Here is a 19,847-nt window from a genome sequence, read left to right as displayed (position 1 = left end):
GCCGTTCTTGACGCGGCATCTAAAAAAAAATATAGCGCTCCAGCGCAAAACGCCAAAAAAACCACCAAAGATGTTAGTCTAGCACATTTTTACGTAGAAAAACAATCGAAAAAGAGTACGGATGGCGCAAAAACATGTTCGTTGTGAATAAGCCCTTACACCACCTAACAAGAACACTACCTGTCAATCAGGATGTCCAGCACTCTCTGGGTGGAAGTAAAGGTGCGATAGGTGGAGAGGAAGATGGTAATGAAGGAGGAGTCACCCATGGAGAAGGAGTGAAGAAGATGCAGGACGAGCTTTTCCTCCGTCCCTGCTTTGACGTTCTGGGAGCGGTTTGCTGTGGACTGTAAAGGCAGGGGCAAAGACGTGAGGACAGAACTTACAGAAAACATAGCAGCAAAAGAACGAGAGAGATGCATTTTACCTGCGGGCATGTGGGAGGGCCATGTTTCACCAAGACAGTGTAGATGATACCGTCTTCCTCCAGTTCGGACATAGAGGACTGAACCAGAGAGAGATAAAGCTTTTAGCCAACACCTTTATTCAAAGCGACTCACTCTTCTTATAAGGCCTCGGGGATTAGTTCAGCCAAAAATATTAATTCTGTCGTTACTGACTCACATTTATTGTTGTTCTAAACTCATACTTTTGTCTGTAAAACACAAAAGGAGATGTTTGGCAGAATGTTAACTTCACCGTTCACTTTCATTGAACGGAAAAAAGATGCAATGAAAGTGAAGGCTAACAGTTGGCCTATCGTCTCCTTTTGTGTTCCATATGTAAGATGGAAAGTCATACATATTTGGAAGAACATGAGGGTGAGCAAATGATGACAGAATTAACATTTTAGAACTATCCCTTTAAGATCCAGTCTTACCAGGTCTAGTGGACAATACCAGGTGGTCTTCATTGGGGTTGGCTCCCCCTATCAGAATAGACAGAAAATGACAACACGTCATATATTTTGAAAGTAAACCCTGGAAGTTACACTGCAAATGCATTTATGCACACATGTAGTGCATTTCATTAGCATTGTATTAAGCACTGGAATAAACTCCCGAGGCACTGAAAATCCCTGATCAGAACAAGGCCAAAATTCTAAACACAGATCTTTGAACTGCCATTAAAACTGAAATGTGTATTTTTTTTAATGTTAAAACTTAATAATTTCTCATATTCCAGTTTAATATGCATAGACAACACTAAGTAAGTCATTTGTCGGTCGATTTCCCTGCAAAGTAACTTTGTTGTTTCAGGCAGGTCGGAATGCTCAAACAAACTGAGCAATGTTATGAAAGTACCAAAGAGCCACAGTGTTTATACTTTTCAGGGAAATTGACTGACATAAATTGTCTGAGCAATTAATTAATTAAATGATTTTAAAAAAGGAGTTATTTTTCAATAACTTTTACAGTCATTTGTGATTACTAGATGGGGATAAGAAAAAAAAAATTGTATTAATTAATTGCTTAGACAGTTTTGTCAGTCGATTTCCCTGAAAAGTATAAACACTGTGGCTCTGTGGTACTCTCAAAACATTTCTCTGTTTGTTTGAGCATCTTGACCTGCCTGACACAACAACATTAGCTTAACCAACAGATAGCGGGACTATCTGTTTTCGTTCAACCCATGGAAGATGGGAGGCGTATTCAGGAAACGTGTTTGAAAACAATCATTAATTCTGCAGTTCTCTTTGGTGATGCCTGAAATGACATACTTCACCTGTAAACTTTTATATAAAACATAAAGCATATCTGAAGTAGTGGTTCAACTATAAAAAAATGTTAATGACTGATGCCAATCAGCCACGGTTATGTACAGATAATCTCAAAATGGCGAAATATTGGCTGATTAATCAGCCTGGCCAATATAATACTGGATAGACCCCATTTCTTTCCAAGCAATGGCTGCATTTAAAGTGAGGTGAGCATGCACAGTGGCAATTGTGTTGGGTTTGACATTTAAAGTGCACTCAGATAAGGCATCACATTTACATGTTATCTCCAACAGAAACATACAAGTTGAAGTCAGAAGTTTACATACACCTTAGCCAAATACATTTATACGCAGATTTTCACAATTCCTGACATTTAATCATAGAAAACATTCCCTGTCTTAGGTCAGTTACGATCACTACTTTATTTTAAGAATGTGAAATGTCAGAATAATAGTAGAGAGAATTATTTATTTCAGCTTTTATTTCCTTCATCACATTCCCAGTGGGTCAGAAGTTTATGTACACTTTGTTAGTATTTGTTAGCATTGCCTTTAAATTGTTTAACTTTGATCAAACATTTTGGGTAACAAGGTTCTCACAATAAGTTGCTGGAATTTTGGCCCATTCCTCCAGACAGAACTGGTGTAACTGAGTCAGGTTTCCCAGTTCTGCCCACAAATTTTCTATCGGATTGAGGTCAGGGCTTTGTGATGGCCACTCCAATACCTTGACTTTGTTTTCCAGAAGCTATTTTGCTACAAATTTGGAGGTATGCTTGGGGTCATTGTGCATTTGGAAGACTCATTTACGACCAAACTTTAACTTCCTGGCTGATGTCTTGAGATGTTGCTTCAATATATCCACATAATTTTCCTTCTTCATTTTGTGAAATGCACCAGTCCCTCCTGCAGCAAAGCACCTCCACAACATGATGCTGCCACCCCATGCTTCACGGTTGGGATGGTGTTCTTCGGCTTGCAAGCCTCACCCTTTTTCCTCCAAACATAACGATGGTATTTATGGCCAAACAGTTCAATTTTTGTTTCATCATACCAAAGGACATTTCTCCAAAAAGTAAGATCTTTATCCCCATGTGTACTTGCAAACTGTGGTCTGGCTTTTTTTATGGCAGCTTTGGAGCAGTGGCTTCTTGTTTGCTGAGCAGCTTGTTTTACTGTGGATATAGATACTTGTCTACCTGTTTCCTCCAGCATCTTCACAAGGTCCTTTGCTGTTGTTCTGGGATTGATTTGCACTTTTCGCACCAAACTACGTTCATCTCTAGGAGACATAATGAGTCTCCTTCCTGAGCGGTACGATGGATGAACCAGACATGTGGAGGTCCACAATTTTTTTTTTTTTTTTTTTTCTCCATGATGTCAAGCAAAGAGGCACTGAGTTTGAAGGTAGGCCTTAAAATACATCCACAGGTACACCTCCAATTGACTCCAATTAGCCAATTAGCCTATCAGAAGCTAATTGTCTAAAGGCTTGACATAATTTTCTGGAATTTTCCAAGCTGCTTAAAGGCACAGTTAACTTAGTGTAAGTAAACTTCTGACCCACTGGAACTGTGTTATAGTCAATTAAAAGTGAAACAATCTGTCTGTAAACAATTGTTGGAAAAATTACTTATGCACAAAGTGGATGTCCTAAACGACTTGCCAAAACTATAGTTTGCTAAAATGAAATCTGTGTAGTGGTTAAAAAATGAGTTTTAATGACTTCAGCCTAAGTGTACGTAAACTTCTGACTTCAACTGTAGTGTGTTAGCGAAATCACTTAATGCAAAGCCTCAGCTCGATGTATCAAAATGTGTTTGATTCTCAACTCGTTTGTCAGAGATTTTCTTACGTGAAAAATACACGAGACAACAAGCTGCACTTCGTGGCCCAAAACAAACCCACTGACAAACTGTGACATGGTTATTAGTAAGCATCTAAAACTTCCACATGCTTTCCGTTTGACTGATGCTACAGTTTTAGAATGGATTTCAACAATGTCTCAAACTGTGCTCAGATTTCCAAGATACTAAAATCTACAATCCAAACTCAGATTTCAATATGAACTCCAACATTTCTCATCAAATTCTTCCAAGAACAAATTATCTGAGCTTTGCTATCCACAATCATTTTATAGCTCTATACTTGAACTGTATGTCAACAATTGTCTCATGTGCCTTTTTTATTTCTCCTCAGGAATTTTAGAAGAAACATCTAACACAAAGTTTATACTTTAATGAAACATAACTGAAAGAACAATGTCTAAGCATTAACATTGTCATTTATGTTATTGCATAGGTGCCTTAAGATAACCCATAAACTTCACTGAATCAAAACCTTCACACATTACCAGTTGCAGTTCACTTGCACGTTGTAATTCAATCTTCTGTTTGCACAAAAATCGAAAAACATCTCAAGGAGAAATTGCTACCTTCAATTCAACGAGTCCAGACAGGCAGAGATCTGCTAACTTCCTGGAAATCCTTAGAGTTTGCTGGAAAACACCATCTCCTTCAGGCCTTTTCATCTGCTCAATTTGATCCTATAGTTTTGCTCTGCTTTCTAAGGGGTGTAAATTTTATACAGCAAGCATCTCAATCTATTTGTCTACCCCCACTCAAATCTAACACTCTGTTATTGAGCCGTGCAAACACACCTGAGGTTGTCACTAGGCCAACCCCCTCTACACACACACGTCACAAAGGCACTCCTGTTACAGATTCACACACAGAGTCTCACTCGATCTCTCTCTCCCAACTTCACCTGTTTATAGTTAAACCTGTCAAGAATTTGTCTGGCTCATATTTCGCCCCAAAATCAGAAGAAAAACAGAAAATGAAGCCAATTTTTAGGACCGTGTAGAATTTTGCATTGTAACATATTTTTTCATGACAATTAACCACAAAAAATACAATCTAATTTGCATTACTGTACAGCCCCAAAAATTATGATGTATCATTTATATTGTATTTATAAGTAAACTCAGCAAAAAAAGAAACGTCCTCTCACTTTCAACTGCTTTTATTTTCAGCAAACTTAACATGTGTAAATATTTGTATGAACATAAAAAGATTCAACAACTAAGACATAAACTGAACAGTTTCCAGACATGTGACTAACAGAAATGGAATATTGTATCCCTGAACAAAGGGGGGGTCAAAATCAAAAGTACCAGTCAGTATCTGGTGTGGCCACCAGCTGCATTAAGTACTGCAGTGCATCTCCTCCTCATGGACTGCACCAGATTTGCCAGTTCTTGCTGTGAGATGTTACCCCACTCTTCCACCAAGAGACTTGCAAGTTCCCGGACATTTCTGGGGGGAATGGCCCTAGCCCTCACCCTCTGATCCAACAAGTCCCAGATGTGCTCAATGGGATTGAGATCTGGGCTCTTCGCTGGTCATGGCAGAACACTGACATTCCTGTCTTGCAGGAAATCACACACAGTACGAACAGTATGGCTGGTGGCATTGTCATGCTGGAGGGTCATGTCAGGATGAGCCTACAGGAAGGGTACCACATGAGAGAGGAGGATGTCTTCCCTGTAATGCACAGCGTTGAGATTGCCTGCAATGACAACAAACTCAGTCTGATGATGCTGTGACACACCGCCCCAGACCATGATGGAACTTCCACTTCCAAATCGATCCCGCTCCAGAGTACAGGCCTCGGTGTTACCCTCATTCCTTCGACGATAAACGCGAGTCTGACCATTACCCCTGGTGAGACAAAACCGCGACTCGTCAGTGAAGAGCACTTTTTGCCAGTCCTGTCTGGTCCAGCGAAGGTGGGTTTGTGCCCATAGGTGACGTTGTTGCCGGTGATATCTGGTAAGGACCTACCTTACAACAGGCTAACAAGCCCTCAGTCCAACCTCTCTCAGCCTATTGCAGAAAGTCTGAGCACTCATGAAGGGATTGTGTGTTCCTGGTGTAACTCGGGCAGTTGTGGTTGCCATCCTGTACCTGTCCCACAGTTGTGATATTCGGATGTACCGATCCTGTGCAGGTGTTGTTACACGTGGTCTGCCACTGCAAGGACGATCAGTTGTCCTTCCCGTCTCCCTGTAGAGCTGTCTTAGGTGTCTCACAGTACAGACATTGCAATTTATTGCCCTGGCCACATCTGCAGTTCTCATGCCTCCATGCGGCATGCCTAAGGCACGTTCACGCAGATGAGCAGGGACCCTGGGCATCTTTCTTTTGGTGTTTTTCAGAGTCAGTAGAAAGATCTCTTTAGTGTCCTAAGTTTTTATAACTGTGACCTTAATTGCCTACCGTCTGTAAGCTGTTAGTGTCTTAACGACCGTTCCACAGGTGCATGTTCATTAATTGTTTATGGTTCATTGAACAAGCATGGAAAACATTGTTTAAACCCTTTACAATAAAGATCTGTAAAGTAAATTGGATTTTTACAAAATTATCTTTAAAATACAGTGTCCTGAAAAAGGGACGTATCTTTTATTTATAGTTTATTTATACATCATGCTAGTATTTGATGTACTGCCTTTAACCTATGCTGATTTTTAAATAATAATAATAATTTTTACTGTAATCAAGGTTCCCACACTTTTTGACCAACAAAGTTCCATTATTTTTCAATAACTTTTACAGTCATTTGTGATTACAAAAAAACTTACTTGAATTAATCGCTTAGATGATTTATGAAGCAATTCATCAACAAAAAACTATCTAAAATACTGTGACAGTGTTTCCTGCACTGTCACTCAGTGACACTGCAATTGAATCAGCAGCACAAAACATACTGCGTGACCAGTGTAGCGCAATTCCCAAACGAATGACTCCGAGTCAGTTCTTTTGAATCTACAGTGCGAAACATACAGCGCAACCAGTGTAGCATGATTCCTGAACAAATTACTCTTATGAGCTGATTCATTTGAACCAGCAGTGAGAAATGGAAAGCGTGAGTACCAGATGAAATATTTTACAGCATAGCATTACTAGAAAAAAATTTATATTCACTATACAAATTTGATAACACTTTACAGTAAGGTTGTATTCATTAATATTGGTAAACTACATTAGTTAGAATGAACTAACAATAAACAATCAATTTACAGGACTTTTGGTTAATGACTCTTGGTTAATTTTAACATCTTGTATACCAATACATTTTAAGATTAAAAGTCGTATACATTAACATTAGTTCATGCGTTATGAACTAACAAACTATGAACAATTGTATTTTCATAAATTAACATAAACCAAGATTAGTAAATGCTGTATAAAGAAATTGTTTATGAAACCTAATGCATTTACTAATGTTAACAAATAGAATATTTTTTGTTAAAAAAAAAAAAAGATCCATGACTTTTCCAGGACTGGACTTCACAATTTTCAAATTCCCTGATATTTCCAGGTTTCAAATGTGGAAAAAAAAAACCTCTATTTAAATGGTAGAGTACAATTTAGAGTATTACAGTAAATAGGATCTGATGTCAGTCACTGTTGAGAATAATGGGAATTCTTGAATTGTTGAAGTGCTTGAATTGTCAAGAAATTAATGTCAAAATGCAAATAATATATCTTAACAGTCCTAAAATATGCTTCATTTTGTTTATGCAAATATAAGTTCTTATTTTATCTTTTGATTTTGGGGTGAAATGTGATCAGTACATGTTCTCATGAGATTTCACCCTTTTATTTGTTGACTAATGCTGATAAACCTGTTTGGCTGAGTTCAAAGCGCTGAATGAAGTGAGAGTAAATGAATACACACAATTGTATTGGTATACAATTTCAAGAATGCCAACCTCAACACCTTTCTGTCAAATCTACAACTTGACATGTTTCTATTTAAAACACCCATAATTTTATTGCTAATCTTAAAAGATATCTTGTTAAAAGCAATGTATGACATGGAAAAATGTCTGCTAGTAATTCAAGGGGCAACACCTGTTTATCTAAAAGGGATACTCGACATAAAGCACATATTGACACAAAGATGGCGACAGGCAGTGCAGGTGTTTCGGCTTTGGTTACATGTTTCGCAGCTAGCCTTGAGTCCAAAGTGTGCTAACCATGCCGAATAAAACCTGTTTCTGTTATTTATATATTATGAAACAGCTGAGCTGTGTTTCAGAATGTAAAAAAACAATTGCTGACTCTGAGAACCGAAGCCAAACGTGAGCCACAGACACAAATTTACAGTAGTCTATGCAGAACTGAAACTGGGCCAAAACAAACCCCTTGAGTCTGTCTTTCCTACAAGGGAATTGAATTTCTATCAGTGTTTGTGCTGTTCATTGGGTGAAATACCCTTTGATTTCACGTTTATATTGATTCAAGAAAGTTGTGCTTCAAACACATGCAGTTGAAACTGACAAGCTGTCTCCATCCAAATTTAATTTGCTATATAAACAACAGGGTTGGGAGTGATTCATTAAAAAAAAAAAAAAAAAAAAAAATATATATATATATATATATATATATATATATATATATATATATATATATATATATAAACCCTGAATTATTTTCATGAATTTTGGTCCTGTTAATGTTTTTTTGAAAGTTCATTCTTTCACCAATGCGGATTGGACCGCATGCGAAAATACTGTGACAGTGTTTCCTGCACTGCCACTCAGTGACACTGCAACACCGCTATTGAATCAGCAGTGCAAAACATACTGCGTGACCAGTGTAGCGCGATTCCCAAACGAATGACTCCGAGTCAATTCTTTTGAATCTACAGTGCAAAACATACAGCGCAACCAGTGTAGCACAATTCCCGTACAATTTACTCTTATGAGCTGATTCATTTGAAACTTTAGCACGAAACATATGCACAACCAGTGTACTGTGATTCACGAACAAACGACTCTTATGAGCCGATTCATTTTAATCTACAGCACAACCAGTGTAGCCTGATTCTCGAACAAATGACTCTTTTGAGCCGGTTCATTTTAATCTTTAGCACAAAACATACAGCACAACCAGTGTACTGTGATTCATGAACAAATGACTCTTATGAGCCGATTCATTTGAATCAGCAGTGTAAAACGTACAGCATGACCAGTGTGGTCTGATTCCTGAATGAATGACTTTTGTGAATCTACAGAGCAAAATATACAGCGCAACCAAGTGTAGTCTGATTCCTGAATGAATGACTCCCATGAGTCGATTATTTGGAATCTATACAATGCGACCAGTTTAGTCTGATTCCGAATGAATCGATTCTTTTGAATCTACAGCACACAACATACAGTGCAATCGGTGTAGCCCAATTCCCAAACAAATGACTCTTATGAGTCGGTCCTTTGGAATCTACACTGAACAACATACAGCGCTACTTCGGGGATGAATGACTCTTATCAGCCGGTTGTTTTAGTGGATAAAAAAACGTATTGAACTGAATTGTTGCTGTGTTATGTGTACTGAGGATAGTGAAACTTATATAAGAGTAATTAATGGATGGTTGTTGATATGACAATGTTTAGTTAAAGATACACATTATGAGTTTTGTTGTAATTAGTGGTATTTAAAAAAAAAAAGGATTTCAATTAATTATTTATTAATTAATTCAAAAAATATTAATTAGTAAAATATCGTAATTAAAAAGTGTGTAAGCACCTTTTTGCAAGAATCTGTACTATTAAAATATGAAATCATCTAATTGTTTGGTAACAGGCTGCCGAGTGCAGAAAATCCAATAAGAACTGCATTTCTAATTTCCAAGTGTTTCTTTCTCAAAAGTACTAAATTGTTAATGTAACAGAATTGTTAAGAGTTGTTACATTTTTTATGATTCCCATTCTTAATAAACAAATAGATATTTACATTTTTTAGTCCAAATAGTAGCGCCAGTGCATGCAGCACAAAATGGAATGGGACACCCGTTTATTGTGTTGGCGCGATAGACGCGCAGCAATAGACGCTTCCAGTGTAGACAGCATCATTGATTATATTGGGGTTCTATTACTGTTGACATGATGCAAAGACAGGGTGTTAGCAATCAACACAATCACCACAATTTACCATCTACAAAATGCACTGCTATACTGAGTCATTTTTATATCTTTGTTGTTAGGTAACACATTAAGCACATGAGTCAGGTCTGGAATTAACCTTAAATTCACATCATTTACACACAGATGCTTTTAGCTGTTGGTATAGCGTTGTGAAATTCACACTCACTCTTGAGAACTTTTGGAAACTTTGCATTTCACCTTCAGGTTAAACAGGCTGTGAGTGCATGTCTTTGGGTTTCCATGTTTTTTTTTCTCATTCAACAGGAAGTGCACAATGACTGTGGACAAACACCGGAAACAGGACATGCTGTCATGTCATACTGCCCTTCTCTCTTTTTAGCCTCAATATTCACATGTGTTAGCTTCAGGGGAGGGTGAACAACAAGACGCCAAGACAATGGGGCAAATTCACTAACCGAGCATGCACACATATTTGTGTAAAATCTGTGTGTGAATGATTTTATGCTTAATGATTAATCCATAAGTTTGCACTTAAATGTTTCTAAATTTAGGCTAACATTTCAAACCAAACCAAACATAGCCTATGCGAAAACTACAGACTCCTGGTGGCGTTAGCATACGTTTGTGAAGTGAGCCCATAAAGAAATGTATTATATGGCCATATACATATATGGGTGTTCTTTCAACTTCAGGGCATTTCATGTCTCAGGGGGTCGATTTTCATCAAAAAGAAAAAAAAACTCATTACAACTGATTTGAAACCTATTACCAGGCCTTCATCATTGTGTATAGATTTTATTGTTTTAGCCTTGTCCCAGACCCAGACTTTCAATGTTAAACTATGAAAATCCTTTATAAAAATACAAATTATTACATGTTTTAAACTATTATAATCTAAAGAAAGAGTGAAAATCAAGGTAAATATCACTTGTTGAGTATTTTTATCGGGAGTAATTTCCAATCAAGCTGTAATCTTGTCAAATTATTCAATTAGTCTTAGCAAGACAAAGGAGTTGGACATTTTATTTCGAAAATGTAATTTCCATCAGCGCTATTTCCACCACATGATTCTATTAAACACAATTTACTTTCTAAAAATGCACAGTGCTAAAACTGCCTGAAGTTAAAAAACAAAACAAAAAACACCTACAGTATTTATAAAATTATTGTTAATATATTTGGGATTAAATTATGTGCATATTCAAATTCCACCATTTTTGTAGTATTTTTATGTTGCATTCATGTACAAGTATTGAATGTGACTTTTTTATATATATATATATATATATATATATATATATATATCAGTGAAAACCATACATAAACATACAGATTATATGGGTTTTACACATTTTGGGTTTTACATTGCCATATATTAGATTTCCGTATGAAATAAATGGCAAAATAGTTGAGGTTCAGTGGAAAGCCCTTATACTGTATATGGAGATAGTTTAGGTGTGAATTATGCTAATGACTAACCATAGGCACGCACTCCCTCATCTAGATTCATTAGAACAAGGGTAAAAACAAATACATCTTGTTATACTACCTGTGTGTTTGCTATCTTCTCTACCCCTTTCAGACTTGTACGGCTAGCTCCCAAACCATAAAAACCTGATATGTCCTTGCCGACTGTGTTCTCATTGAAATGCATCGTAAATACATCACAAGGGAGCTATTTACAGAGAGCTATTGTTTTGATCCCTCCATGAATAGCTTCTTTCACGTCCTTCTCTTCCCCCTTCTTACATCCTAATCTTTTACTGCAACTTTTCCTCTTTCCCTGCCAATCGAAATTACACCATGACCGTTACTGAACGGCCTCAATGACTGATGCAAGCTCGTCCAACTGTGACAATCACAATGGTGCTTAATGGAAATCAGTCAATCATTTTGGCCCTGATGTAGAGATTCGGTCGATGCAGTGCCGCTGCTTTCCCACAGTGGTTTCTGTATTAACGAAGCTGCTGACACACGGCACTGCATGTGGCCCACAGCGAATCATTCTGGGGACATAATGAGTGTTCTGTAGACCAACTGGGTCAGCAGAGGTTGTTTTTAGCTAAACAATTAGCCACTTTTCCTCCAACAAGGGTTTGAAAATTAGTGAGGTCTGGGGTGGGGTGCCAAGAATTGTACCAAAATTACAATCATGTTTTTACCAATGTGAAACATCAGCTACATGGCCTTCAACATTGCCAGTGTTCACATATTTTACATATTTCATACTGTAGTCTGTACTACAGATGGTTTACTAGGTTAGTGTGCTACTGTTTTTGAACGTTTCAGATAATATCATGATGATCATCAGGGCCAGATTAAAAATCCTTAGTGCCCCTAAGCATGAGGATATAGAGTTTTCTTATAGAAGATATGAGGTTTTTTTTCTTCAGTGACTCTAGTTTAAGTCTAGACTAAAGACTCATCTATTTAGCCAGGCATACACCTAATTTATCCATCATCTAACAATTAGGCTGCTTTAGTTAGGTTTGCCAGAACCAGAAACATCTATCGTGATCTATAAATCTGCATACATTTTAATGACATCTACGCTAATATTATTCTATTTGTTTCCAAGTCTCAACCTCGGGATTCATATCCAGAAGTTACCAGAGCTGGCCTGATCTGCTCCTGCTTGGTGTCGGACTCCACTGCTATGTGTCTCTGAGTGATGACGACTAAATGCAGCCGGTGCAACCAGACATCACTTCGATCCTTTACGATGGACTTCAGAGGATGAACTGACGCCAACTCCAACTGTAAGATATTGAATACTTCATATGCCACTGCCGGAACCTTTGACTTAGGATGGACCCCAACGAACCTCACCGAAATGACCTGCCGGTTGAACTGCAATGCACCTCATTGATCTCTGCCTGCATCACCTTTGTTTATTGATGGACTACACTCTTGAAATGGAATACATAGACTATCATTTAATTGCCAACAAAAGCCTTCATCAGCCAACTAACAAAGGACAATGCATCTGTGAACTTCTGCAGTTAATCCAGGATGGACTTCAATGATATTAGTCATTAAACTTACATTTCATACAAAATATTTGTTTAAACACTGGACCTTAACACTTACTTAGTTTACTAACCTTATACCATGACCTGCACTGCACACAAATAACTAATATTGGCATTATATTCATGTTGTTTAGCCAGAGGGGAACTGGCCCCCACAGTGAGCCTGGTTTCTCCCAAGGTTATTTTTCTCCATTAACCAACATCTTATGGAGTTTTGTGCTGCTTGCCACAGTTGCCTACAGCTTGCTCACATGGGTTCTAAATACAATTATTATTTATTTAATTTTTATACACCATTTACAATCATATTTAATCAAACTACACTCAATGAATGACTTTATAGATATTACAGTTTCACTCTCTGTTAAAGCATGATTTTCTGTAAAGCTGCTTTGAAATGATGTGTTGTGAAAAGTGCTATACAAATAAAAATGACTTGACTCATATGCTATTTTACATGTTTTCTAAAGTCATCCTGTTGCTGGAACTAACTGAAATTGCAAAACTATTATCTTTGAGACACAAAACTTTCTTCCTCCAGGGGGCGCTTGACGGCTCAGAAAACCGAATCCCCTATTAATCCGCATTCAAATCTCAGGATGTTTTTATTTATATCTATTTGGAGACATTTTTACACTGGATAGTAATTTCTAATAAAAATATTATAATTGCAATGATTTGTCCATGTGGATGGAATCCCGCCGCAGTAGTTTATATAAATAACTATGATTGGTCCATCGTAACCAGCGCTAAGGAAAGTAACAGGTGCCACGTGACAGCGCCGTGTATGTGCTGCTTTAGCATCGCTCTGGACCTTTCAACAGTAATTTACAGCCGATTAATGATATGAAAAACTTTTTGAATAAATACTGAGCTAAAGATTCAGTGCACTGCACTGTATTGTGAATTTGTCTGAAATGAACTGACGTAAGGCAATTAAAAAATTGGAGTCGCGTGTTGCTCAGTTGTATATAGTCCGGACCTCGGTGACCTCATAGCTGGTTACGGCCATGTATACAGTACAGGGTTGTTATAGTTTGAAAGTTTAGTTTTTATTTACATTTTATTTTTATTTTCAATTTGTTCCTTTATATTTAGTTTTGTTTTCTCTTGATAATTGTACGTTTTATGGCTGGATTACATAACACGTTAACCGCGATTTTCAGTTGGGCCAAGTCAATGCCAGTTAATAGATTTCACAAAAAATCAGTTAATGTGTTAACAGATATGATTTAAATATGTTTAACGCTGTTAAATTTCTTAGGGCCATCTAGTGTTATCGCTACTTAGTAGCATTTTCATGATTAAATAAGGCAAGTTTTGAAGTTTTCACATTTTATCAAATAAATGATTATTTAATAACATACAAAATTAACTGAACTATAATTTGTTTTTTGCCATTTCTATCTTATTTTAGTTCGTTTTGAAGTCATGAAAATGTATTTTAGTTCAGTTTTAGTTTTTCCCAGCCTGAACTCATCTTTTTGTAAAATGATAATAAGTAGTTCCTTACACGTATCGTGGCAGTTCCGAGGTGAAATGTCCACTGAGTGGTGCTAAAAGCGAGTTACATTTTCTCCCAAACAGATTTTAAGGTCAAAACCTGGTTTTGTTTAAATCAACAAAACCTCCCTCCCTACCTTAAACCTAAACCAAACCGAAAGTGTCATACAAAGCAAATGTGAGAAAAACACAGTTGCTGAAGCAACCACGTAATTTTGTGGTTATTCTATGACACTTTCGTCTCACAAGTCGACACGTGTGCTCTTCAGAACTTTGCAGCGCGAGTAAGTGTTTATGAACAGAAAAGTATTGAATGAATTGATAAAAGTATATGAACTGATAATTTGCAGTTTTACACATTATTTGTGAGAAAGTAAATAAATGTCATTGTTGTTGAAGCACCTCTAGTGTTCATTTTACCAGGAAGTTGCTGTGATATGTACAACGAGCTGTGTAGAAATCATTTTGCAAAAATGTAGGTATGGTATTGTGATTCTACAAGACCAGATTGATTTCCAATCATGTTAGATTTTAATTTATATTTCACTTGACTTAACGAAAATGTTTTCATTCAGCTGCCATTTTAGATTTCATTAACGGTAATACCACTACTCTGTAGAAAAACTAGGTCAGCAGAGGTTGTTTTAAGTTAAACAATTATCCACTCCTAGCTCCCTCCCTCCCTCTCTCTCTCTCTCTTTCTATCTTTACACCCTTGCACATTAGGAAGTTGCACTGTGATGACTGCGAACATGTTTTGACCTACACATATGCATCCTGCCACTCTCATTAAAGAATCAAAAGAGGGGGGATCTAGTTTCATTCTGCGTCTCCTCTGGCCTTGCTTTTGTGTCATCTGAGCGAGTCCCAACAAAAGAGCCAGTGTGTTTCATAGTGGACTTTTCTTGCATTATTTACCAAATGCCTCAGAGCTGGTCATGTGACCTGAACAGGAGGGAAGTTACTGAAGTGAACTGTTAGAGCCAGTGGGGCTTCTCTTTTTAGACCAGGCAACCCAAGTGTTGCATGAGTCAAACCTTGGTGTTGCCACTTCTAGTCAATACTCAGGATGTTGTCACAAGAATCAAAGACCCCATGAAATGGTTTGACGTATTACATATTGAAATGGGAAGCTGGGGCGAGACATTTTAAAGGGCTTTTCCTTTTTTTTTTATTTATTATTTTTTTTTTTTTTTAGCCATTTTAGCATTTAATAGAGCATTTTATTAGACACAAATTTGGATACGCTTGTTAGTGCAACAATAGTCATCAATATTTTTGGTCAGTTTGCCCAGAAAATAACTTTTTAAATCATGTATATTCTAAAAGTTAATTTTGTCAATGAAGAAGTAGGGATGCACCGATCTGATACCTGGATCGGTATCGGCTCCAGTACTGACGTTTTTAACCAGATCGGGTGTCGGTCCGACAAGCCCGATTCAAATCTGATACTGTGAGTTAATCATGGTCGTTACCTTCAAGCTCCAAAACTGGCAAAAGTCTCTTAAAGACATAGCATAGCTTAGTGAATTTCAAAAAACCATCTTCCTGAAGTGTCAAAATAAAAGCTCCAAAGTTTTAAAGTTAAGAATTTACGACTGAAATACATTACTACTGTGTAATAAAATTATAATATTTATTATTATTTTTAGTGTTGTAAGTATTGTTATTATTAATAATAAAACAACAACAATAATACAAATATTATTATTGTTATTTTTTTTATCATTATTATATATAATATAATAATGTTTAAAAAATATATACATATATTGATTATTTTTATAATAAATTATAATATTTAAGTTGACTGGGTTCCACAAAAATAACTGTGATTGAAAAGTGGACTGATATCCTATTACAACTAAAGTGAACAAAACAAAAACAGAGGTCTGAATCCAGACACAAGTTGAAAAAATATGTAAAGAGACATGGCTTCTTTTCTACTGAAGACTATTCAAAAATAACGTTTTTCTTAATAGGCTGCACATTTTTAATGTAATCGTTTTTGTTTTCTCTATTTAATAATGAAATAATGTGTAGTTAGAGGTTTGTGTTCCTTTCCATATAAAAGAGTACCCCCAATCAGTTCCACACAGTGAGGTATAGACATTCTAAACTGATTAAATAAAAAAAAACAACACTGGTATTGGATCGGTATCGACCGAATTAATTTCATTTGTTCTATTGCTTGTCAAGTTTCTTTGTACTTTATTACTTACTGAACTGTTTAAATAACTGTAATACATATATTATATAAATTTTTATACAATTATTTAAATTGTTTTATTTATATTTAAAAATGTAATACTGTCAATTGTATTTAGTTTATAAAAATATAATACTATCACTTTCATGTAATATTTAAACTTTTAAATATAGCGGTTTGTTAAATATATATCAAGTATATTATCCTTGCTGTGGTATCGACTGGTATCGTATTTAAATTGGAATCGTGAAATTTCATTGGTATTATCAACTACTGAAATGTTGGTATTGTGACAACCCTTAGTCCAATGTAATAAGCTGTCATGCCCCACTTGAAAGCTCCTTTGAGTTTAAGGTGACACTAACCATGTAAGTAATCTACTGTGACATGTAATCTCAAGGCCGCCAGCAGCAGCTGATGGTATATAAACACACAGCATGAGAGAATACCAGGTGGGGTCACAAACAGAAACTTTGCTTCAGGCTGATAAGAAACTCACCACCCCACAGAATGTCTAAAACACAACTGTTAACTCTAAAACAAACACAAACCAGGTCAAACGGAAAGCACCGGATGTGTATTTAAGGGTGTGTTCACACTTGGCAGGTTTGGTTCGATTAAAATGAACTCTGGTGCGATTGCTCTGTTAGTGCGGTTCATTTGAACAATTGTGAACGTTACCGTCCGAACCTTGGTGTGCACCAAACATGCAGACCGAGACCGCCTGAATAGTGGGTCTCGGTCCGCTTCCAAATGAACTCTGGTGCATTCGACTGATATATGAACGTAACATGGACCAAAGATGTCTAAACGGACCAAACACAGGAAGTAATTTGCCTTATACTGACCTCAAGCACACCTGGTTCTTCTCATCATAGGAGCTATGTTGCCCATTACAGTTCGGTACAGATGTCGGAACCGCCGTCAGCCATCCTTGCAGCATATCTTCATTTGTGTGTGCAACGGAGGAATTCCTGGTGCTGTTTTGACTCCTTTACACATTTTATTAGCTCTTCGTTTGTTCTCAGCTGGTAAAAAAATACCACCATATATACATATAAATCTAACGAGCGCATTTCGCCCAGCAGCCAGCATTGTTTTGGATGTTCGAAAGTTCCATCGCAAAATATACGTCATAAAAGCTGTCCAATCAGGTTGTGACTTTTTCCTGATGCCTTTGGTTTCGTATCTTTAGGTTCGGTGTTAAAAATGCCAGTGTGAACGCTAAGCGAACCAGGACTAAATGTATCATTTTCTTTTTTGGTCCGGACCAAGAGAACCAAGAGAACCGAACTACAAGTGTGAACACACCCTAAATTGTATTAAAGGGATAGTTCACTCCAAAATTATCTCATTATTTACTCACCCTCATGAAATCCCAGGCGTGTATGACTTTCTTCTTCACCAGAACACATTTGAAGAAAAATAGAAAAATATCTCAGCTCAGTAGGTCCTTAAAATACAAGTGAATGGAGATTTCTCTTTTGAAGCTGCAGAAAATCACAGACAGCCAGCATAAACATCATCGATACGATATCTTCTAAAGCAACACAATCATTTTTGGTGCGTAAAAAATATAAATATTTAGGTACTTTTTAACTATAAACCATCGCTTCCATTAGACTTCACCAGAGGGTGGAGTACAAGCGGTCTCTCGTGTGATGTATTCGCGTTGCCATGATACAGACATAATCTCACATACTCCATTCGGTTGAGACATCCAGGATGAGCACACAAATGCACCACTGTGAATAAGAAACAGATAAATACATATCTAAACCAAAACCAACCAAGCTACTGTACAGCGTTCCTCCTCCTCACTTGTAAACAGCGCTGCCCTTCCGGCTGTGACTCACTTGCCTCAGTTCTCGCATGTTTCAAATGCTAATGCGATTATACTCACACACGCATACTGCTATAGAATGGAAGCATGATTTAGAGTAGTACCTAAATATTTATATTTTTCGCACCGAAAGCAGTCGTGTCACTTTAAAAGACATTCATTTATCCGTTGCAGTCGTATGGATGACGTTTATGCTGACTGTCTGTGACATTTGGAGATTCAAAAGAGAAATCGCCATCCACTTGCATTTTAAGGACCTACTGAGCTGAGATATTTTTCTATTTTTCTTTAAATGTGTTCTGGTGAAGAAGAAAGTCATACACACCTGGGATATCATGAGGGTGAGTAAATGATGAGAGAATTTTCATTTTTGGGTGAACTATCCCTTTAACTTTCAGTTTAGCCTCTTGATATTACCAGTTAGTAGTAATGTACAGTAAAAGAGCATCTTTAAACTAACATTGGAATAACCTCTCCACTCAATGAGAACCAAGGAACTGTACCTGCAGTTTTAGTATGGTTATAATAAGCTTGTAAATGTAGTTGATTATTTAATGAATAAATCATAGTAAATATTATGTGTGTATATATATATATATATATATATATATATATATATATATATATATATATATATATATATATATATATATATATTATAGCACTATAGTATTTATTTATTTATTTTTATGTTATAAGATAGCATTTAATGGGGTACATTAACATGATTAAGAGACCAGCTTGGAGAAACCAAATGAACAAGACAAGGCCTAAGAATTATCTTTCTAAATGACATTTTTGTTGAAATGTCCTGTAGTTATTGTTTAAAGTATTCAGGGTCAGAAATAGGACTGAAAGTGACATTCCATATATTTCAGATGTGGGGGCTAAATGCCCCTAATTTTTTTTAATCTGTAATGTCAAAAATATTTCATAATGTTCTATTCTGGGCACATCTACTGTAGTTATGGGTTTAGTGTCTCTATGGATACATGTAGCTATCAGATAGAGCTATCAGGTGTCCAAAAGGCGAGTGTTGTTGAATGTGCAGATAAAATGAAATGGTTTTTGACCGTATACAGTAGAAAGCTGTGTAATACAACATAGAGGATGGACAATACTTTAAAATGAATTCTAGCTGAGTGTTTATTGTGTTGTGAAAACGTGCATTATTAACAGCTAATTTTGTATTTGTTGTTGATTTTATTTAGGTACACATCATGATTGTTCGTATTGAGAAATGTAAGTATTTAACATACATGAATAACACAGTGTGTTTTTATATGGTCACATAAAGGTAAAAATGCATCTGAAAATCCGTTCCAGTTCATTTCCGACGCTGGGGCTAGAAAAGAAAATGTCAATAATCCTATCAGAACAATTGTTATGTAATGCTGTTCTGATGTCATCATTGTCTGACCTGTGTGGGATCCGCCCCCCTGTTTTCATTCACCTTCCACAGCTGATCAGAAGGGGCGTCGGCCCCTGGCTGTAGGGGCCGATATCCAATAAGGGGCACATCTCTCGAACCCACACCAGGCAGCTCTACACCAGATGTTTTCATACTACGGGGGAGCATGATGACAC

The 19,847-nt window shown here is 36.7% G+C and overlaps 1 protein-coding gene and 1 long non-coding RNA gene across 6 annotated transcripts in view; one reads left to right on the top strand and one right to left on the bottom strand.

Moving 5' to 3' along the window:
* The window catches only part of LOC127453256 (uncharacterized), a 29,601-nt gene extending 16,171 nt beyond the window's left edge, over nt 1-13,430 (top strand). The window contains exon 3 of the long non-coding RNA XR_007899386.1: nt 12,252-13,430. This is a non-coding gene — a long non-coding RNA (uncharacterized LOC127453256). The remainder of the gene's footprint in view (nt 1-12,251) is intronic.
* Nucleotides 1-19,847, bottom strand: part of LOC127453104 (ral guanine nucleotide dissociation stimulator-like 2) — a 48,620-nt gene that overhangs the window by 27,797 nt on the left and 976 nt on the right. For 3 of the 5 annotated variants that reach the window (XR_007899364.1, XM_051719210.1, XM_051719213.1), the window contains exons 2-5: nt 19,681-19,846; nt 881-928; nt 428-505; nt 181-347 (exon numbers count right to left, since the gene is read on the bottom strand). Coding sequence is in view for 4 of the 5 variants with exons in the window: in XM_051719210.1 (XP_051575170.1) it covers nt 181-347; nt 428-505; nt 881-928; nt 19,681-19,839 (452 nt within the window). In the remaining variant the exon portion in view is untranslated. Of the gene's footprint in view, nt 1-180; nt 348-427; nt 506-880; nt 929-4,153; nt 4,705-19,680; nt 19,847 lie in introns of those variants that run through there. The other 2 variants (XM_051719211.1, XM_051719212.1) reach the window with 2 other exon arrangements.

The sequence above is a fragment of the Myxocyprinus asiaticus genome, chromosome 15, assembly GCF_019703515.2.
Source record: "Myxocyprinus asiaticus isolate MX2 ecotype Aquarium Trade chromosome 15, UBuf_Myxa_2, whole genome shotgun sequence".
In the NCBI taxonomy this organism is placed as follows: Eukaryota; Metazoa; Chordata; class Actinopteri; order Cypriniformes; family Catostomidae; genus Myxocyprinus; species Myxocyprinus asiaticus.
This window is presented reverse-complemented; position numbering and strand designations above follow the sequence as displayed.